The sequence below is a fragment of the Narcine bancroftii genome, chromosome 2, assembly GCF_036971445.1.
Source record: "Narcine bancroftii isolate sNarBan1 chromosome 2, sNarBan1.hap1, whole genome shotgun sequence".
NCBI classification, from domain to species: domain Eukaryota; kingdom Metazoa; phylum Chordata; class Chondrichthyes; order Torpediniformes; family Narcinidae; genus Narcine; species Narcine bancroftii.
Window position 1 is genome coordinate 210894028 of NC_091470.1, and position 15026 is coordinate 210909053.

Here is a 15026-nt window from a genome sequence, read left to right on the forward strand (position 1 = left end):
ATATTCTCACCGTTTATTTTTAATTTCAAGGTGGAGGTTGAGACAAACTCAGATGACTGATAACTAAGCACAAGTCAATCGCCCCTAAAGCTTCCAAATTGGTTTGATCCCGGACTATACCCCCAAATTATGTTACAAGATCAAAACAGCAATCACACAGGGGTAAAGATGAACAATTACTTTATTAACAAAAATTCACCTTCAAACTTTAATTAAAAATCCCCCCTTTTGTAATAATGCCCACTGGTTACTATGCAAATTTCTATAACAATGTAAAACTAATAAATTCCCCAGCCTAAATATAACATATGTAATTAAAGTCTAAGTTATATTTCCAACCAGCCCACAGAAAAACTTAGACACAAAACACACAAGACTCACAAAACTTCAATCTCAACTGAAGCAAAATTCAGTTCGTTTGGAAAACTGAAGCCAAAAAATCTTTGAGAGAGAGAGAGAGAGAGAGAGAGAGAGAGAGAGAGAGCACAAAATTCGAAGTTGTCTTGTGTTGATTGCAGAGAGAGGAACCATGGGCTTGGTCTGGATCCTTCTGGCTGCCTTTGGAATGTTCATCCCTTTTTGAAATCCCAACATTCTAAACTGTCCTCCAGACCATGACTCATGCTCTAGGCCTCCTTCCATTCCACCGCACCACGCAGTGGGGGTTTATTGTCCGTCCAGAAATTTTTTGATAATTTTCTGCACATGCTCAGTCCGTCTCCCACTCTGACACTTTTTAACTTAAAACCACACAACACATAGGCCAATACACAACACAGAACTCTGTTACACTCTCCCTCTCTCTTTCTTCCCCTCTCTCCCTTCCTTACCCTCTCTCTTCCTCTCACTCCCCCCTCCCCTTCCCTCTCTCTCTTCCCCCCTCCTCTGCTCCCCTTCAGTTTTTATGTGAATTCTGACACCAGAATTTGCTGTTAGCACTTGATGTGTTTCTGTGAACCGAGTGGTCTGTCATCCGACTACTACATGGTGAAAGACCACAAAATATTTCTGCTCTCTAAATCGCCTTTGTTGGCGATCTCCAGGGTGGCCTGTTTTGCATTGTGTTTACTTTAGGAAGCTGGACTGTGTTAAATCATTGATTTATTTTTCATTTTGTTTTGCTTCCAGGAACAGATCCTGATGCACAGATGGAGATACCCATCTTTGTCCTTGCACGGAATTGAGGGGGCTTTTTCTGGTACAGGATGTAAAACAGTCATTCCAAGGAAAGTGATTGGAAAGTTTTCCATTCGACTGGTGCCCAACATGAACCCAGAGGTGGTGCAGAAGCAGGTACTTACCGTTGTCCAGAAAGGCATCAGACACTGCTTTTATACTTGTCCAACCACCTTGGACTTTGACATATTTGTTCACCCACCCCACATTCTCTACAACCCCACAGAACTGTACTTGACCTTGTTGATTTCACCTAATCTTCTGACCATAGAACATTACAGTACAGAAAGAGGCCCTTCAACCCTTCTAGTCTGTGCCGAACTATTATTCTCCCTAGTAGTCCCACTGACCTGCACCATCCGTAGCCCTCTGTACCCCTCCTATCCATGTACCTGTCCACATTCTTTTTTATTGTTAACTTTGAGCCCACATTCACCACCACAGCTTCCCCCTCATATTTCCTTTAAACTTTTCCTCTTCATCTTTAACTCATGTGCATTGTTTTTATTTCTCCTTACCTCAGTGGGAAAAGCTTACTTGCATCTACTCTACCTAAACACATCATAATTTTAAATACCTTTATTAAATCTCCCCTATGATCCAGGGAATAAGATCCAAACCTGACACCCCTTGCACGCAGCACAGAGACCTTATGAAATGTCATTAAAACATTACTTAATGTTTTTACATTATATTACCAAATAGTGTTTCCAGGTGAAGGATCAGAAAAGCCTTTACTTAAAGACTATTTGGGTCGCTGGATGGTGAGAGGGAGAAGGATAGGTGCTGCATGGCCTGTGGTTGTGAGAAATAGCACCGCAAGAGGTGGGGTGGTTGATGAAAGTGGAAGAGGGGTCCGGGGAATTGCGAAGGGATCGGGCCCTGTGAAATGCTAGAAGTGGAGGGGGAGAAGAGCATCTCTTTAAAGCTGAATTGTTGGATGCAGAGGCTGGTGGGATGCAAGACTGGGACCCACAGAACCTTCTTTTGTTCTTTCATGGAGGAGAGGGGTGGGCGGAAGAGTGAGAAGTGAATGGTACGAGTGTTGGTTAACTAGAAGAGCTGTATAGAATGGTTGTGGAGAAGATGTTTCCAGAAGTGGGTGAGTCCAGGACCAGAGCACAAAGCCTCAGAATTGAAGGACGTCCCTTTAGAATGGAAAAAAGGAAAGATTTCTACAGGTGGTGAATCTGTGGAACTGGTTACCACAGATGGCTATGGAGTTCGTCTTTCGGTAATGAAAAGCAGAGGTTCTTTATTAGTTATGGTGGAAAAAGTTATGGGAAGAAGGCAGGAGAATGTGTTGAGAAGAAAAAATCGCATCAGCCATGAATCAAATGGCAGAGCAGGCTTGATGGGCCAAATGGACTCATTCTCCTCTTCAAACCTTGTGGGCCAACAATGGTAGAGGGTAAAGCTGGAGTGCAGAAAGAAGGAAGATATTTCCAAGGGCCAGAATGTCTCAACAAGGAAAATATTATCAGCTGTGGAGGGAAGATCTGCGGTGGGGTTGAGGTCCATGTGAGGTATGAGGGAATTCTGAGAGCTGACGGCTGACCTCTGTGAGATGGAGATCAGTTGACCAGACTACAACAGCACTAGCATTCTTGGCAAAGGTGTTGACACCATTGGGGTTGACTGCAGTGCAGAAAAGAAAGGAGGAGGGGAGTTTACAGTGGTGTCAAGTCAACCTATATCAATTAGCAGTTAGCAATGATTAGATCAAGAGGGTAATTTACCAGAGGAACATGTTCATGTGGATGTGTCACTTTGAGCTTGAAATTCATTGAAATGGGGTATGGCAGATCAAAGCTGAGGATTGATCGATAGGGTTCAGTGACGAGAAGAACAGAAGGGACAGAGAAGATCACTGGGGTCTCCTTTTATAGAGCACATTCACCAGGAGCATTGCTGAAATAGCTCTCAAGGAATGATAGAGGACCCTTTCCAATCAGCACATGGTACCTTTGACCCACTGCCATCAGGAAGGGTCTCCTGGAAATGAAACAAGTAAATGACTCCAGAATATTTATACATATTTAAATTGGTGTATAAATGTGATTATTATGTGTCAGAATTGTATTGTGTGATCCAGAGAAATGCTGTAATGTCTGCCTATTTCTGTAAAGACTGATGAGAATGAACTTAAAGCATTTGGGGTGGGGGGTGGGGGGGGAAGGGTGAAATAAATGAAATTTGAAGGGGGAGATAGATTCAGGGGATACAGTAAGTCCTTGAATAACATTTTGTTCAACACTGTTTAGTTATAACGTTGATGAGTATTTTACCCTGATATAAAATTAGTTTTGCTTAATGTTGCTTCACTTAAAGTAGCACTTTCCAAGAACGTATCACCAGAAACTGCTGTACAAGAATACAAGAGCTTTTGGAGTTTACAATCTTTGAAGGGAGGGAGAAAAGTCAACACCAAATATGGCAAAGAATAACGTGGGCTTGTGGGCCACAACAGGTCTTTTTAAACCATCAGCTTGAATAAAGAGCTGGGAAGCTCTAAAGGGAAAGAATAATGGGCCTCCTGCTGAAACTGGGTGTCAGTGAATGGATTCCTTTTATTTTCATGGTGCAAATACACTGCAGCAAACAGATGTGTCCAAAACATGTTACATTGTGTTACAGCTGTTCTTGCCATGATACTAATGTGACTGACAATGCAAAACAGTAATATGAAATTGAATCAAAATGCACTCACGTCTTTCGATTATAAATATAGTTATTGACATCAAATTTAGTTGCCAATTCACCAATTGCTAAAATTCAGAAAGATTAACACTAAAAATTGGGTAAATCGCTCCATCGCAGAATGCATTGGAAAGGATGAAGTTGAGCGTGTGTCAGCTCCTGCTCCTTCCACCTTCCTACTTGGGCGTCTACCTGATTTTCGATAGGTCCAAGACCCTGACTGCCTTGTGCTTCCTCTGGACATTGTGTGATCTGCTGAGTTTCTCCAGCACTCTTGTATACTGCATTGGACCCCAGCATGTGCAGACTGTTTCTTGACCTCCTTCCACACATTTGGGAGGTCCCAAAATCCATTTTTGTTGCATAATGATGAATTACACTTGGAAATGTATTTTGGAACGATGTTATTACAGTGTTAGGTCTTACCCCACCATTTGTTGAATCTCAGACTGAGTAACAAAGTGGAATCTGTATCCTGGACAGTAAATCACAAATGGATTGTGAATCGTTTGTGTCCATGAGATCCTATTTTGCTGGCTCATGCCTTTATTTCTTTGTTTGATCTTTATAGGTTGTGGATTATATCCAAAAGGTTTTTAAAGAGTATGGAAGCCCCAACACATTGAAGGTGAACATGAACCATGGTGCTAAGGCATGGCTATCTGACTTCAACCACCCCCACTACAAAGCTGGCAGGAATGCAATGAAAACAGGTTGGTGGAAGGAAACTCATTGGGATACTTGTTCTAGTGTTTCATGCACCATAAATACAAATACTTGCTCAAGGATCACATGCTATAATTATGGTTGTATTGTAGCGGCCGTGTAATGGGCCGAGCGGGCGCACAGTGCGGCAACACGAACTGTCGCCAGTGTGGTTTGGCGGGCATGCAAAACCATAATACAGGTGCTGCATATGATATAGCAGTCATGTCGTGGGCTGAGCGGGTTCACAGAGCAGCAATACGAACTGTCGCCAGCACAGTTCTGCGGGAGAGGGGAACCCTAATGAGGACATCTGCCTACTCACCTAACGGACCACATGCGAGGGATACTGAGTTCCGAGGAATGGCACGTTAAGCTGTTGAGTCTCCTGCCAGAAGGCATGGGACACTTACAAGACTAGATTTAAACCTGCCAGTCCCATGGATTAACAGCAATCTCATAGTGACGTCCCACCTTGTCGCGTGGAGCCTGGGACACACAGTATATAAAAGAAGCCTGTAAACCCTGAATAAATCAGTCTTGAGTTGACTACTATAGCGTGTGTTTGTATTACTTACAATTGGAGACCCCGACTGCAAGATTCGGCCAAAGTCTGAGTCTACCATTATAATTGACGCAGTTTTCTTTCTGGACACATCAACCTCGGGTTTGGCTTATTCAGGCTGAAACCCAGTTTCGCCTTCGGGGCATAACGGCGGAGGACACAAAGTTCTGGCATGCCGTAGGTGCATTGGATGCTGCTACCGCAACTTGAGCAAGCAAATTTATTGCCAATCCTCTAGCAGAAAACCACACACCAGGTTCCACCAGTTTCTTCTGGATACACTGGAATTGACAAGACATGAGCACGGGATGCAGCTATTGAACATGCAAGGCCTGAGTGACAGGATTCCATCGGACCTAATGAATGAGATGCTGGCATTGGCGGATGGCCTGCTTTTTGAAACCCTTTTCCTATCAAAGCTCCCAGCTCGCGTCGCCATATCCATTGCTAACATGGATTTCCGCCGACCCCATGAAATAGCGCGGGAGGCTGACAGGCTCTATCATACTCCTACACAAATGTCTACTCAAATACAGCCTGTTTTGGCAACAGATACATCTCCTGCATCCTACGAGCCTCCTGTATTTGCAGACCAATCAAAGAAGGAGGAACATGCTGACGTAAGTCAGGAGTCGTGTTTTTACTATTGCTGTTGGGGGAAAAATGCCCATAAATGCGTCCAGCCATGTACCCATTACAGGAAAAAGGCGGGAAATGAAAGAGCCAGCTGCCAGTAATGGCCTTGGCAGCTGGCGCAAATATGGGCCTATTGTATCTTCAAGATGACGCGGATAAGCGCAAGTTTCTTGTAGACACAGGTGGTGAGTTTAATTTACTCCTGCTGACCTATTTTGAAAGGATGCATAAACAACAACACCTGGCTCTTCAAGTGGTGAATGGAACTACCATTCCCAGCTTTGGCATGAGACAGATCACAATTGGAATAGAAGAGACCGAATTCCATTGGAATTGCGTCTTAGCTTCTGTTGCTCAGGCCATTTTGTGTGTGGACTTTTTACGATCCCATGACTTACTAGTAGACATGAAACAGAGGAAATTGGTTCATGCCACCACCTTTCAGACATATCCATTGGCATGCAACAAAGGGAGAGTTTCCCAGCTCAGGATACATATGCTGCACAAGGATTCCTATGCTGCCCTGCTCAACGAATTTTCCCGTATTCAAAGTCCTAATTTCATGCCTCAAAAACAGCCCATGGAGTGTCTCATTACATAGACACTTCAGGTTCACTGATTCATGCCAGGGCTTGTCGTCTTACCCCTGATAAACTGCTGCAGGCAAAGGCGAAGTTTACGGCAATGGAAGAGTTGGGTATCATTCAATGCTCCAACAGTCCTCGGGCATCCCCTTTGCACAGCGTACCCAAGAAGACAGGTGGATAGAGACCCTGCGGCAATTACCATAGGCTTAACAATGTTACTACACCTGACAGGTACCAGATTCCTCATATACAGGGTTTCGCTGCCCATCTACAACATTGCTGCTTTTTTCCCAAGGTTGATCTGGTCAAGGAATATCATCAGATTCCTATCCATAAGGATATTAATCCTAAAACAGCAATTATTACCTCTTTCAGGCTGTTTGATTTCCTCAGGATGCCGGTTGGATTGAAAAATGCCGCTCAAACCTTCCAGTGGCTGATGGACACTTTAGGCAGGGATTTGGAGTTTGCCTACATTTACTTGGATGACATCCTCATAGTCAGTCAAACTGAGCAAGGTCACCACCTGCATTTGCGCCTTCTTTTCCAACGGCTAGAGGAATTCGGTCTTACCATCAATCCTGGCAAATGTCAATTTGGCAGATCCACCATTGACTTCCTAGGGCACAAGATCATGACTGACAATATATTTCCCTTATCCAGCAAGGTAGACACAGTCTGTGATTTTTCCAAACCTACCACATTTAAGGGACTGCAGAAATTTCTTGGCATGATAAACTTTTATCACTGGTTTATTCCTGCAGCTGCTGACATTCTTTGATCACTGTTTCAGATAGTTTCCACCAAGTACAGGGATGTTACCTGGACATCAGAGGCGGAGGCTGTATTTACAACTGCCAAAGAAGTATTGGCCAAAGCAGCAATGCTCGCCCATCCCAACCCTGAGGCTACCATGGGACTTAGCACTGACGCCTCGAGTACGGCCGTGGGTGTGGTTCTTGAACAGTACATCAATGGCCATTATCAACCCCTCGCTTTGTTCAGCAGGCATTTAAGGCCAGCAGAAATTAAATATAGTACATTTGATTGGGAACTGTTGGCATTGTATCTAGCCACACGGCACTTTCGATACATTTTGGAAGGTCACCATTTCACTGTATTTATGGATCATAAGCCACTCATTTTTTCCCTCAGCAAAATAACAGATCCATGGTCGGCAAGCCACCAGCATCATTTATACATTTCAGAATTCATGACGGATGTGCGGCATGTTTCAGGAAAAGACAATTTTGTCGCAGATATGATGTCCAAACTGACTGTATGGTGGAATCGATATTTCTGAATTGGCCAGTGCACAGGCCATAGACCCTGATGTTTAGGCATACAGTACGGCCATTACTAACCTGGACATACAATGGGTGATGCCACAACAGGGCAGCCCAACCCTTCTTTGTGATGTGTCTTCGTGGAATGTTTCCACCGACAACTGAATTCCGCGCTTAAGGCCCAACTCATCGGTCCCAATTGGGACAATGAGTTGCCATAGGTTCTACTGGGAATTCGCACAGCCCCAAAAGAGGATTTGTCTGCATCATCTGCAGAGATGGTTTATGGTTCAGTCATTACAGTTCCAGGCGACATTCATTTCACAACCAACTCTGACCTGGACGTCCTTCAGCAGCTTCGACGTGGTATCACTAGCAGGAAACCTGTTCCTACCAACTGGCATGAAACCCCTAAACAACACGTGCTCCCACCGCTCCAGATTGCTAATTTTGTTTTTGTACGTAGTCAGGTCCCAGGAGCTCCGTTACAAAGACCATATGAGGACCCTTTCTGTGTGATTAAGAGGGATGGGGTTCTGTTTACTTTGGACATTGGGGAACATTCACAGCTGTTTAGTGTAGAGAGACTCAAGCCTGCCCATGTGGATCCCACTGCACCCATTCATTGCCCCCAGCCCAGATGGCGTGGGCATCCTCCTAAGGCACACGCAACTGGTGTCTTAATTTCCGGCGACACTTCTGGTGGGGGGGAGGGGGGGGTGATGTAGTGGCCGTGTAGTGGGCCAGAGCAGCAACGCGAACTGTCGCCAGCATGGTTCTGCGAGCGTGCAGAACCATAATTCGGGTGCTGCATATGATGTAGTGGCTGTGTAGCGGGCCAAGCGGGTGCACAATGCGGCAATGCAAACTGGCGCCGGCACGGTTCTGCGGGCGTGCGGAACCCTAATGCGGACGTCTGCCTACTCACCTAACAGATTGCATGCAAGGGATACTGAGTGGTGAGGAACAGCAAGTTGATCTGTTGAGTCTCCGGCTGGAAAGTGCAGGACACTTACAAGGCTAGATTTAAACCTGCCGGTCCCGTAGATCAACAGCAATCTGATAGTGACGTCCCACCTTGTCGCATGGAGCCCAGGACACACAGTTTATAAAAGAAGCCTGTAAACCCTGAATAATTCAGTCTTGAGTTGACTACTTTGGCGGGGGGGTTTGTATTTCTTTAGTAGATTTTTTGTAGTAGCCGCTACAGTATAAGCTTTATGTGTAATTTTTCCCTGGGGAAGAAGGAGAAGGTTCAACTGTGAGAAGAGCTGCAATCTAAATGATGTAATCTTTGATTGACAATATTAATGTAGAAAGGTTGTTTCTCATGCTAGTTCAGGACAAGAGGGCACAACTTCAGTGATTGAAGGGCATCTGCTTAGAACAGAGATGCCAAGGAATTTCTTCAGTCAGAGGGTGGTAAATTTGTGGAATTTGTTCCCACAGGTGGTTGTGGAGGCTGGGTCATTGGATGCATTTAAGGCAGAGAGTAATAGGTTCTTGATTAGCCAGGCCATCAAAGGTTATGAGGAGAAGCCCGGTCAGTGGAGCTGTGTGGGAAAATGGATCAGCTCACACTTGAATGGTGGGACAGACTTGATGGGCTGAATTGGCTATTTCTGCTCCTATGTCTTCTAATCTTAATGCATTTAATGAATATTGTCATGAATAAACCGTTGTGTTGAAATGCATATGTGGTTATTGCCTACAAAATCAGTTAAAATGTTCCACTGTTTCTGCTCCAGCTATGTGGATCACTAGTCAGTACAGATGGAGAAACCAAGAGGGCAAGTTTCGACACTCCATTCTTCAGACCTGGGCCATTCTCTCTGATTGCAGCTGATCTGATTTGGAACCTGAAACCCTCATCACCTTTCACCCCCTTCCTTATCAATAATCTGCCAATCTCTGTCTTAAGCTTATTTAGACATATAGCCGTGAAACAAGACATTTTGGCCCAGAGTCCGTGCCCCCAATTTACACCCCATTAACCTACGTCCCCGGTACATTTAGAACAGAGCAAGGAAACCGGAGCCCCCGGGGAAAACCCATGCAGACATGGGGAGAACTCCTTACAAACAGCAAGGGACACGAATCCTAGCCTGGTCCCGGTCGCAGACGCTGCAAAGGCATTGCGCTAACCACTAGGCTAACCATGTCACCTTCTGCTGCCTTTGGAGGTAAAGTTTCAGTCTCATTGCCCTGAGAGAGAAAATCCAGCTTATTTGTTCCATGAGAGTGATTCCTTAACAGTAGCTGACACCTAGATTTTCCCTCCACTGCACAACCACGACATAAAGACTGTACCCTGACAAGTGAATGACAATTTTTAAAAATCTATATTGTGTTACTGTATTTGCAGATCTTTTGAAAGGAAGCTAACTGAACTCTTAAATGTTCCATCCTTTTTAAATGGACCTTCAGTGACCCTACGGTCACTCTTGGATCTTATACGTTCTAACAACAGCTGTTTTCTATGATTCCATACAAAACTATTCCATCTCTGATCAAACATTGATTCCCTTTTCGGAGTTGATAGGGAAGAGGTAATAATACAGACATTTATTGTGTCTACAAACTTTTTCTTGCATTTGCTTTGTGTCCATTACATTAGCGAAGTAATATATAGTACTTACTAGCCATCAACCAATCAATTTTCAAAGCTTTTAAGAAGACTTCATTGAACATGGAAACCTACAGCCCAGTACAGACCCTTATGTCCAAGTAATAACCTACTGCCTAGAATTTCCCAACTACGTAAACCACTGTTGCTGGTGACACATTGCCTGCCCTCACCTTTCTCTGTGTGAAGAACTTGCCCCTTGCATCCCCCCCTACTTACTGCCAAGCACCTTATCATTTTTAATGTAACCCCGTGGTTTTAACCATTTCAGCCCTGGTAACAAGCCCCTGGCCATCCACATGATCAATGTGGAAATGGTCAGTCGATATTTCGGGTCAGTCCTTTCATCGGAAATTCCAGGTGAGGTTATAAGGAAATGACAAATTGTTTATTATCTAATGAAGATGATTGTAGTAACCAGTCACAAACAAGTTATCAAAGGTGTAAGCAAAGAGTGTAGATCGCGTCGAAAGAACCAAAAACTTGTTGATCCAAACCAAGGCTTTTATTAACTAAAAGACTGGAGCATATCACAAGTAGGTCGACCAGTCCAGAATGACCTGGTCTGGCTAGGAGCAATCCGTTAAGACCTGCCAGTAGGTGTGGCTACACTCTCAGCCAATCACAGTCATCCTACACTACCATCTGTACATATGTACACATTGGTGATAGAATCTGTACTATCACAAAGAGTTGCTGGAAGACCTCAGCAGGTCAGAGAGCAGGTGGAAGTGGTAAAATCTATTGACCATATCTAACCATGATCTAACTTGATGAGTTCTTCCCAACAATTCTTTGCCTGCTCCAAGGTTCCAATATCTGCAGCTTTTGTGTTTCTCAGTTCATCGAAGTTGCACAGGTTGATCAATGATGCAAAGATGTCCACGAAAGACCATCTCATATCAGGGTGGTAAGTGGGAGTATGGTGTTGTGGATTTGAAATCTGCTTGATTTGAGTGTTTTAAACGTGCGATATGCTGACCATATTTTTCTAGTGTTCGGTGTGGAACCAGATATGACCAGGGAAGGTGGCAGTATTCCAATTGCCTTGACATTCCAGGAAGCAACAGGGAAAAGTGTAATGTTGCTGCCGATAGGAGCAGCAGATGATGGAGCTCACTCCCAGAACGAGAAGATCAACCGGTAAGAGAAAATGTGTTGGTGGAGCAAGGTCTTTAACAATTAAGCACACTGCCACATCCTTGAATTGGGTCACATCAATGGATTTTTAAGGGAACAGATTAATTTGTGGAGAGGTAATGGATGGATCTCATGTATTTGTTTTGAAGGGTTTTTGCTGGGATTTGGATGGTCGTTGGTTGAGCATCAATACCAGCACAGAACAGTTGGGCTGAATGCTTATCCTTGTATTGAAATGTCATTATTTCATCACTATATTGATAGGCAGTAAAATCCCTGATGTCAGGAATTCAAACAACCAGCAAAAGAATCGCTGAAAACAAATAGGTAAAAAGTACAAAAGTTTAAAATTGGCACCCATTAGTGGTCAGTCCACCAAGCACACAATCTCAAGCAACTGGCAAATTCACTTATCCAGCATCTACCAATCCCCATAAATGCTGGATACTGGGGGTTTTACCGCAGTGCTAGTTCCAGCTGTAAAGCATAGGGTGGGCATTGAGAGAATCGTAGTTTCAATCCCTTATCTGAATGCTTATCTCCTCAAGAGTATTTTAGTTATTAAAACATCCAATGTGAAGTTTAAAAATATGCTCAATAAAATGAGCTTTTTTTTTCCTAAGGTGGTCGGCTGTGTTTAATCCCTCTCAAACACAGTTTTTATGCAGGTTGATAAAATTCAAAGATGGCAAGAAGAAATTGGAGCATAAGTGAATGTCCTGTGGGTATATTTTGTAAAGAATTTAAAACTGCTGGGACCATTTTGGTCTTGGCAGTGGCCAGATGGAGACAAGGCCAAGCATTTCACTTCACTGTCCCCTTCTCCCAGGCAGTGAAACTGTAAGTGTCCAAAGACCCTCCAACTATCACATTGCAATCTATTTCATGTTTTTTTTTAATCTAATGTAATTTCCAATAGTGTGAATTTGAATCATCTGTCATTTTACTCAGGCATTTCAGATGTTTTAACCTGACTTCAACCATTATTTTTTACAAGTTTGACAAAACAATTTGCATTTGTGTAGCTTAGTCTTAAATGTAAAAGAAAACCTTTAAGCAATTGGTTGAGGGATAATCAACAATGGATGTTTGGCAACATGAGTGTTCAGGAAAGAGGTGCATTTTAAGGACTCGAGGGAGGAGGGAAGGTGAGGTGTTGGGCCTAATGGCCTGTTTCCACACAGGGAAGGGTGCAGGTGCAGGGAAAGTATAGTGACTGAGTCGTAGGAGCAGTAAATGAGTGAACGCCTGAGGAATGAAGAGAGCTTTTTAAACCATCTTCTTCTTCTTCCCACAGCACCAACTACATCGAGGGAATCAAGGTGGTGTGCGCTTACTTCCATGAAATTTCTTCCTTGAAGTGACAACCATTCAGGATTGACAGATTGGCTGAGATGCTCTGCAAACCAGCACAATTTCCTACTTCATAGAGAAGGAGCAGGGGGAAAGTTTATTGATTATTGTGCAATGAAAATGTAAATGCTAAAGATATTAGCTTTAATCATGATTGTAATCTGAGCTGTGAACATAAACCACACAGCCAATCCTGTGAATATTTGGTGCTAAAGTTTGCTTCAATGGCCTGGAGACCCCTGCACTATTTTCCACAACAGGATTCCACATTACTTCAAAGGTAAAAATTAGAATGACTGGAGAAGGATGGTGGGGCTGATTGGGTGACTCTATCAGACAGGCTGACTAAATGCCCCCTCCTAAACCTGTGGTTCAATAAAAATGTAATTGAATTCAATAAATGTTTTAATTAATTGATTAAACTTGTGTTAATTAAAATCAATAAATTTTTTCAACCTCTCATCAGAGGTACAATGAAACCACCTGAATGTAAAAATATTCTTTGACAGAGGGAAGTCACCACTTCAGGCTAGACTTGCCTGGGAGGAATATTATGAGCATGCCAATCTTTCTATTTCCCATGGCAATTGCCCACAGTGCCAGGTTTTATTTAAAATAAGGTTGCTGCCTGGCTAACTACTGATAGTTCAAAAAAGACAGTTAAACAAGAAAGTCTGCAGAGGCTGGGTTCGTGGGCAACACACAAACAAGCTGGAGAAACTCAACAGTTCAGGCAGCGTCATCCACAGGAAGTAGCCAAATTTCAGGGCTGGGACTTTCGTCAGGAATAAGCAGAAACAGGCAGGCACTGGAATAAAAAGGATGGGGGAAGGAGAGCAGGGAGAAAGGGTCAAGGGGGAGAAGCACAAGCCACAAGATAAGAGGTCGTGGGTGGATGCAGGTGGGAGGGTAGAAGAGAAAGAAGCTGGGAAGTGAGTGGCCAGAGGGCCAAGAAGGGTAGCTGTCTGGTAGGAGAAGGAAGGGATGGTGGGGAGCTGGACAAAAGGAGGCAGGGAGAGAGAGGCATGGAGCTGAGGGTGTGGTGATTGGGAGTTGGTGATTCTCATGATCACTAAATGGAGTGGGAGATGAATGTTCCACCTCGGGTTAGATGCAAAATGGATGCCCCACAAGGTTGTGAGTTGTTAATAAAATATAATTAATACAAAAGAACCCAAGTTTCTTTATTACAATTAAAGAAACACCATGTGGTACCAAGAGTTGTTATCAGCAGGAGACATGGAAAGTGTGAAGCCAACTGATGCTGTGAATTGGACTGGGAATGTCGACCATGAGTGGAGGTTGTTCAAACCAAGATTCATGCTGTACCGACAAGCCATTGGACTCAATAGCAAACGAGATGCATGGAAGATTGCACTGCTCCTTGCCATGGTGGGACGTCAAGCATTAGAAATTTTCAACACATTTGTGTTTGCCAAGGCAGATGACTAGGGTAAGTTCAACAAGGTTATTGAGATGTTTACTGAACACTGCTCACAAAAAAAATGCAATTTCAAGAGGTATGTGTTTCACTCATACACACAGATACAGGGAGAGAGCTCTGAATTTTTTTAACTGTCTTGAAATTGAAAGCAAGAAGGTGCACTTTTGTACTGCTGCAAGATTCAATGCTCTATGATCAAATTGTGTTTGAGATTATTGATAAGAAAGAGAGAGAGGTTGCTGTGAGAGACAGAACTTGGCTTCGCTGGAGCTGTGAAGACCTGACACGCCACTGAATTAGCTCTGCAGCAAGCCAAAAAGTTTGGTGAGAGTGCAAGGGCCAGTGAAAATGAAGGAATAGCACACACAAACAAAAAATGAGATATAGGAAACAATTAAAAGATGGAGAGACATTCAGTTGTAAATGATGTGGCTCCCAACATGCTCCAAAACAATGCCCAGCCTAAGGAAAAGTCTGTAATAAGTGCCAAGGACAGAATCATTGTGCAAAGCAATGTTTTCCCAAAGTGAAAGTGTGAACACTGTAAAACTCACTATAGAAGAAACTGCCCTCAGTGATACACTTTTCGTAGGCATGGTAGTGTAAGAAGATTTCAAAACAAATGAACAGAGTTGAGCAGGACAAGTGGACAGTGCCATTCCATTTAAATTGCATGTAAATTCCTTTCAGGCGGATGGTGTGATGGCATGGGAAGAGGATATGGAATAACACCTCCCCTTGACAGAACTAATTAAAACCCAAAATATAAGTTTTGGAAAATTTTTTTAAGATATTTAAAGTATTGGTG

At 43.5% G+C, this 15026-nt stretch overlaps 1 protein-coding gene across 2 annotated transcripts in view; it reads left to right on the forward strand.

The window, feature by feature from the left end:
- Positions 1 to 13196, forward strand: part of LOC138755053 (cytosolic non-specific dipeptidase-like) — a 50888-nt gene extending 37692 nt beyond the window's left edge. For both annotated transcript variants that reach the window (XM_069920240.1, XM_069920241.1), the window contains 4 exons: positions 1129 to 1293; positions 4448 to 4589; positions 11277 to 11424; positions 12719 to 13196. In XM_069920240.1, coding sequence (XP_069776341.1) covers positions 1129 to 1293; positions 4448 to 4589; positions 11277 to 11424; positions 12719 to 12785 — 522 coding nt within the window. In that variant the 3' untranslated portion in view covers positions 12786 to 13196. The remainder of the gene's footprint in view (positions 1 to 1128; positions 1294 to 4447; positions 4590 to 11276; positions 11425 to 12718) is intronic.
- Positions 13197 to 15026: the final 1830 nt, after the last annotated feature.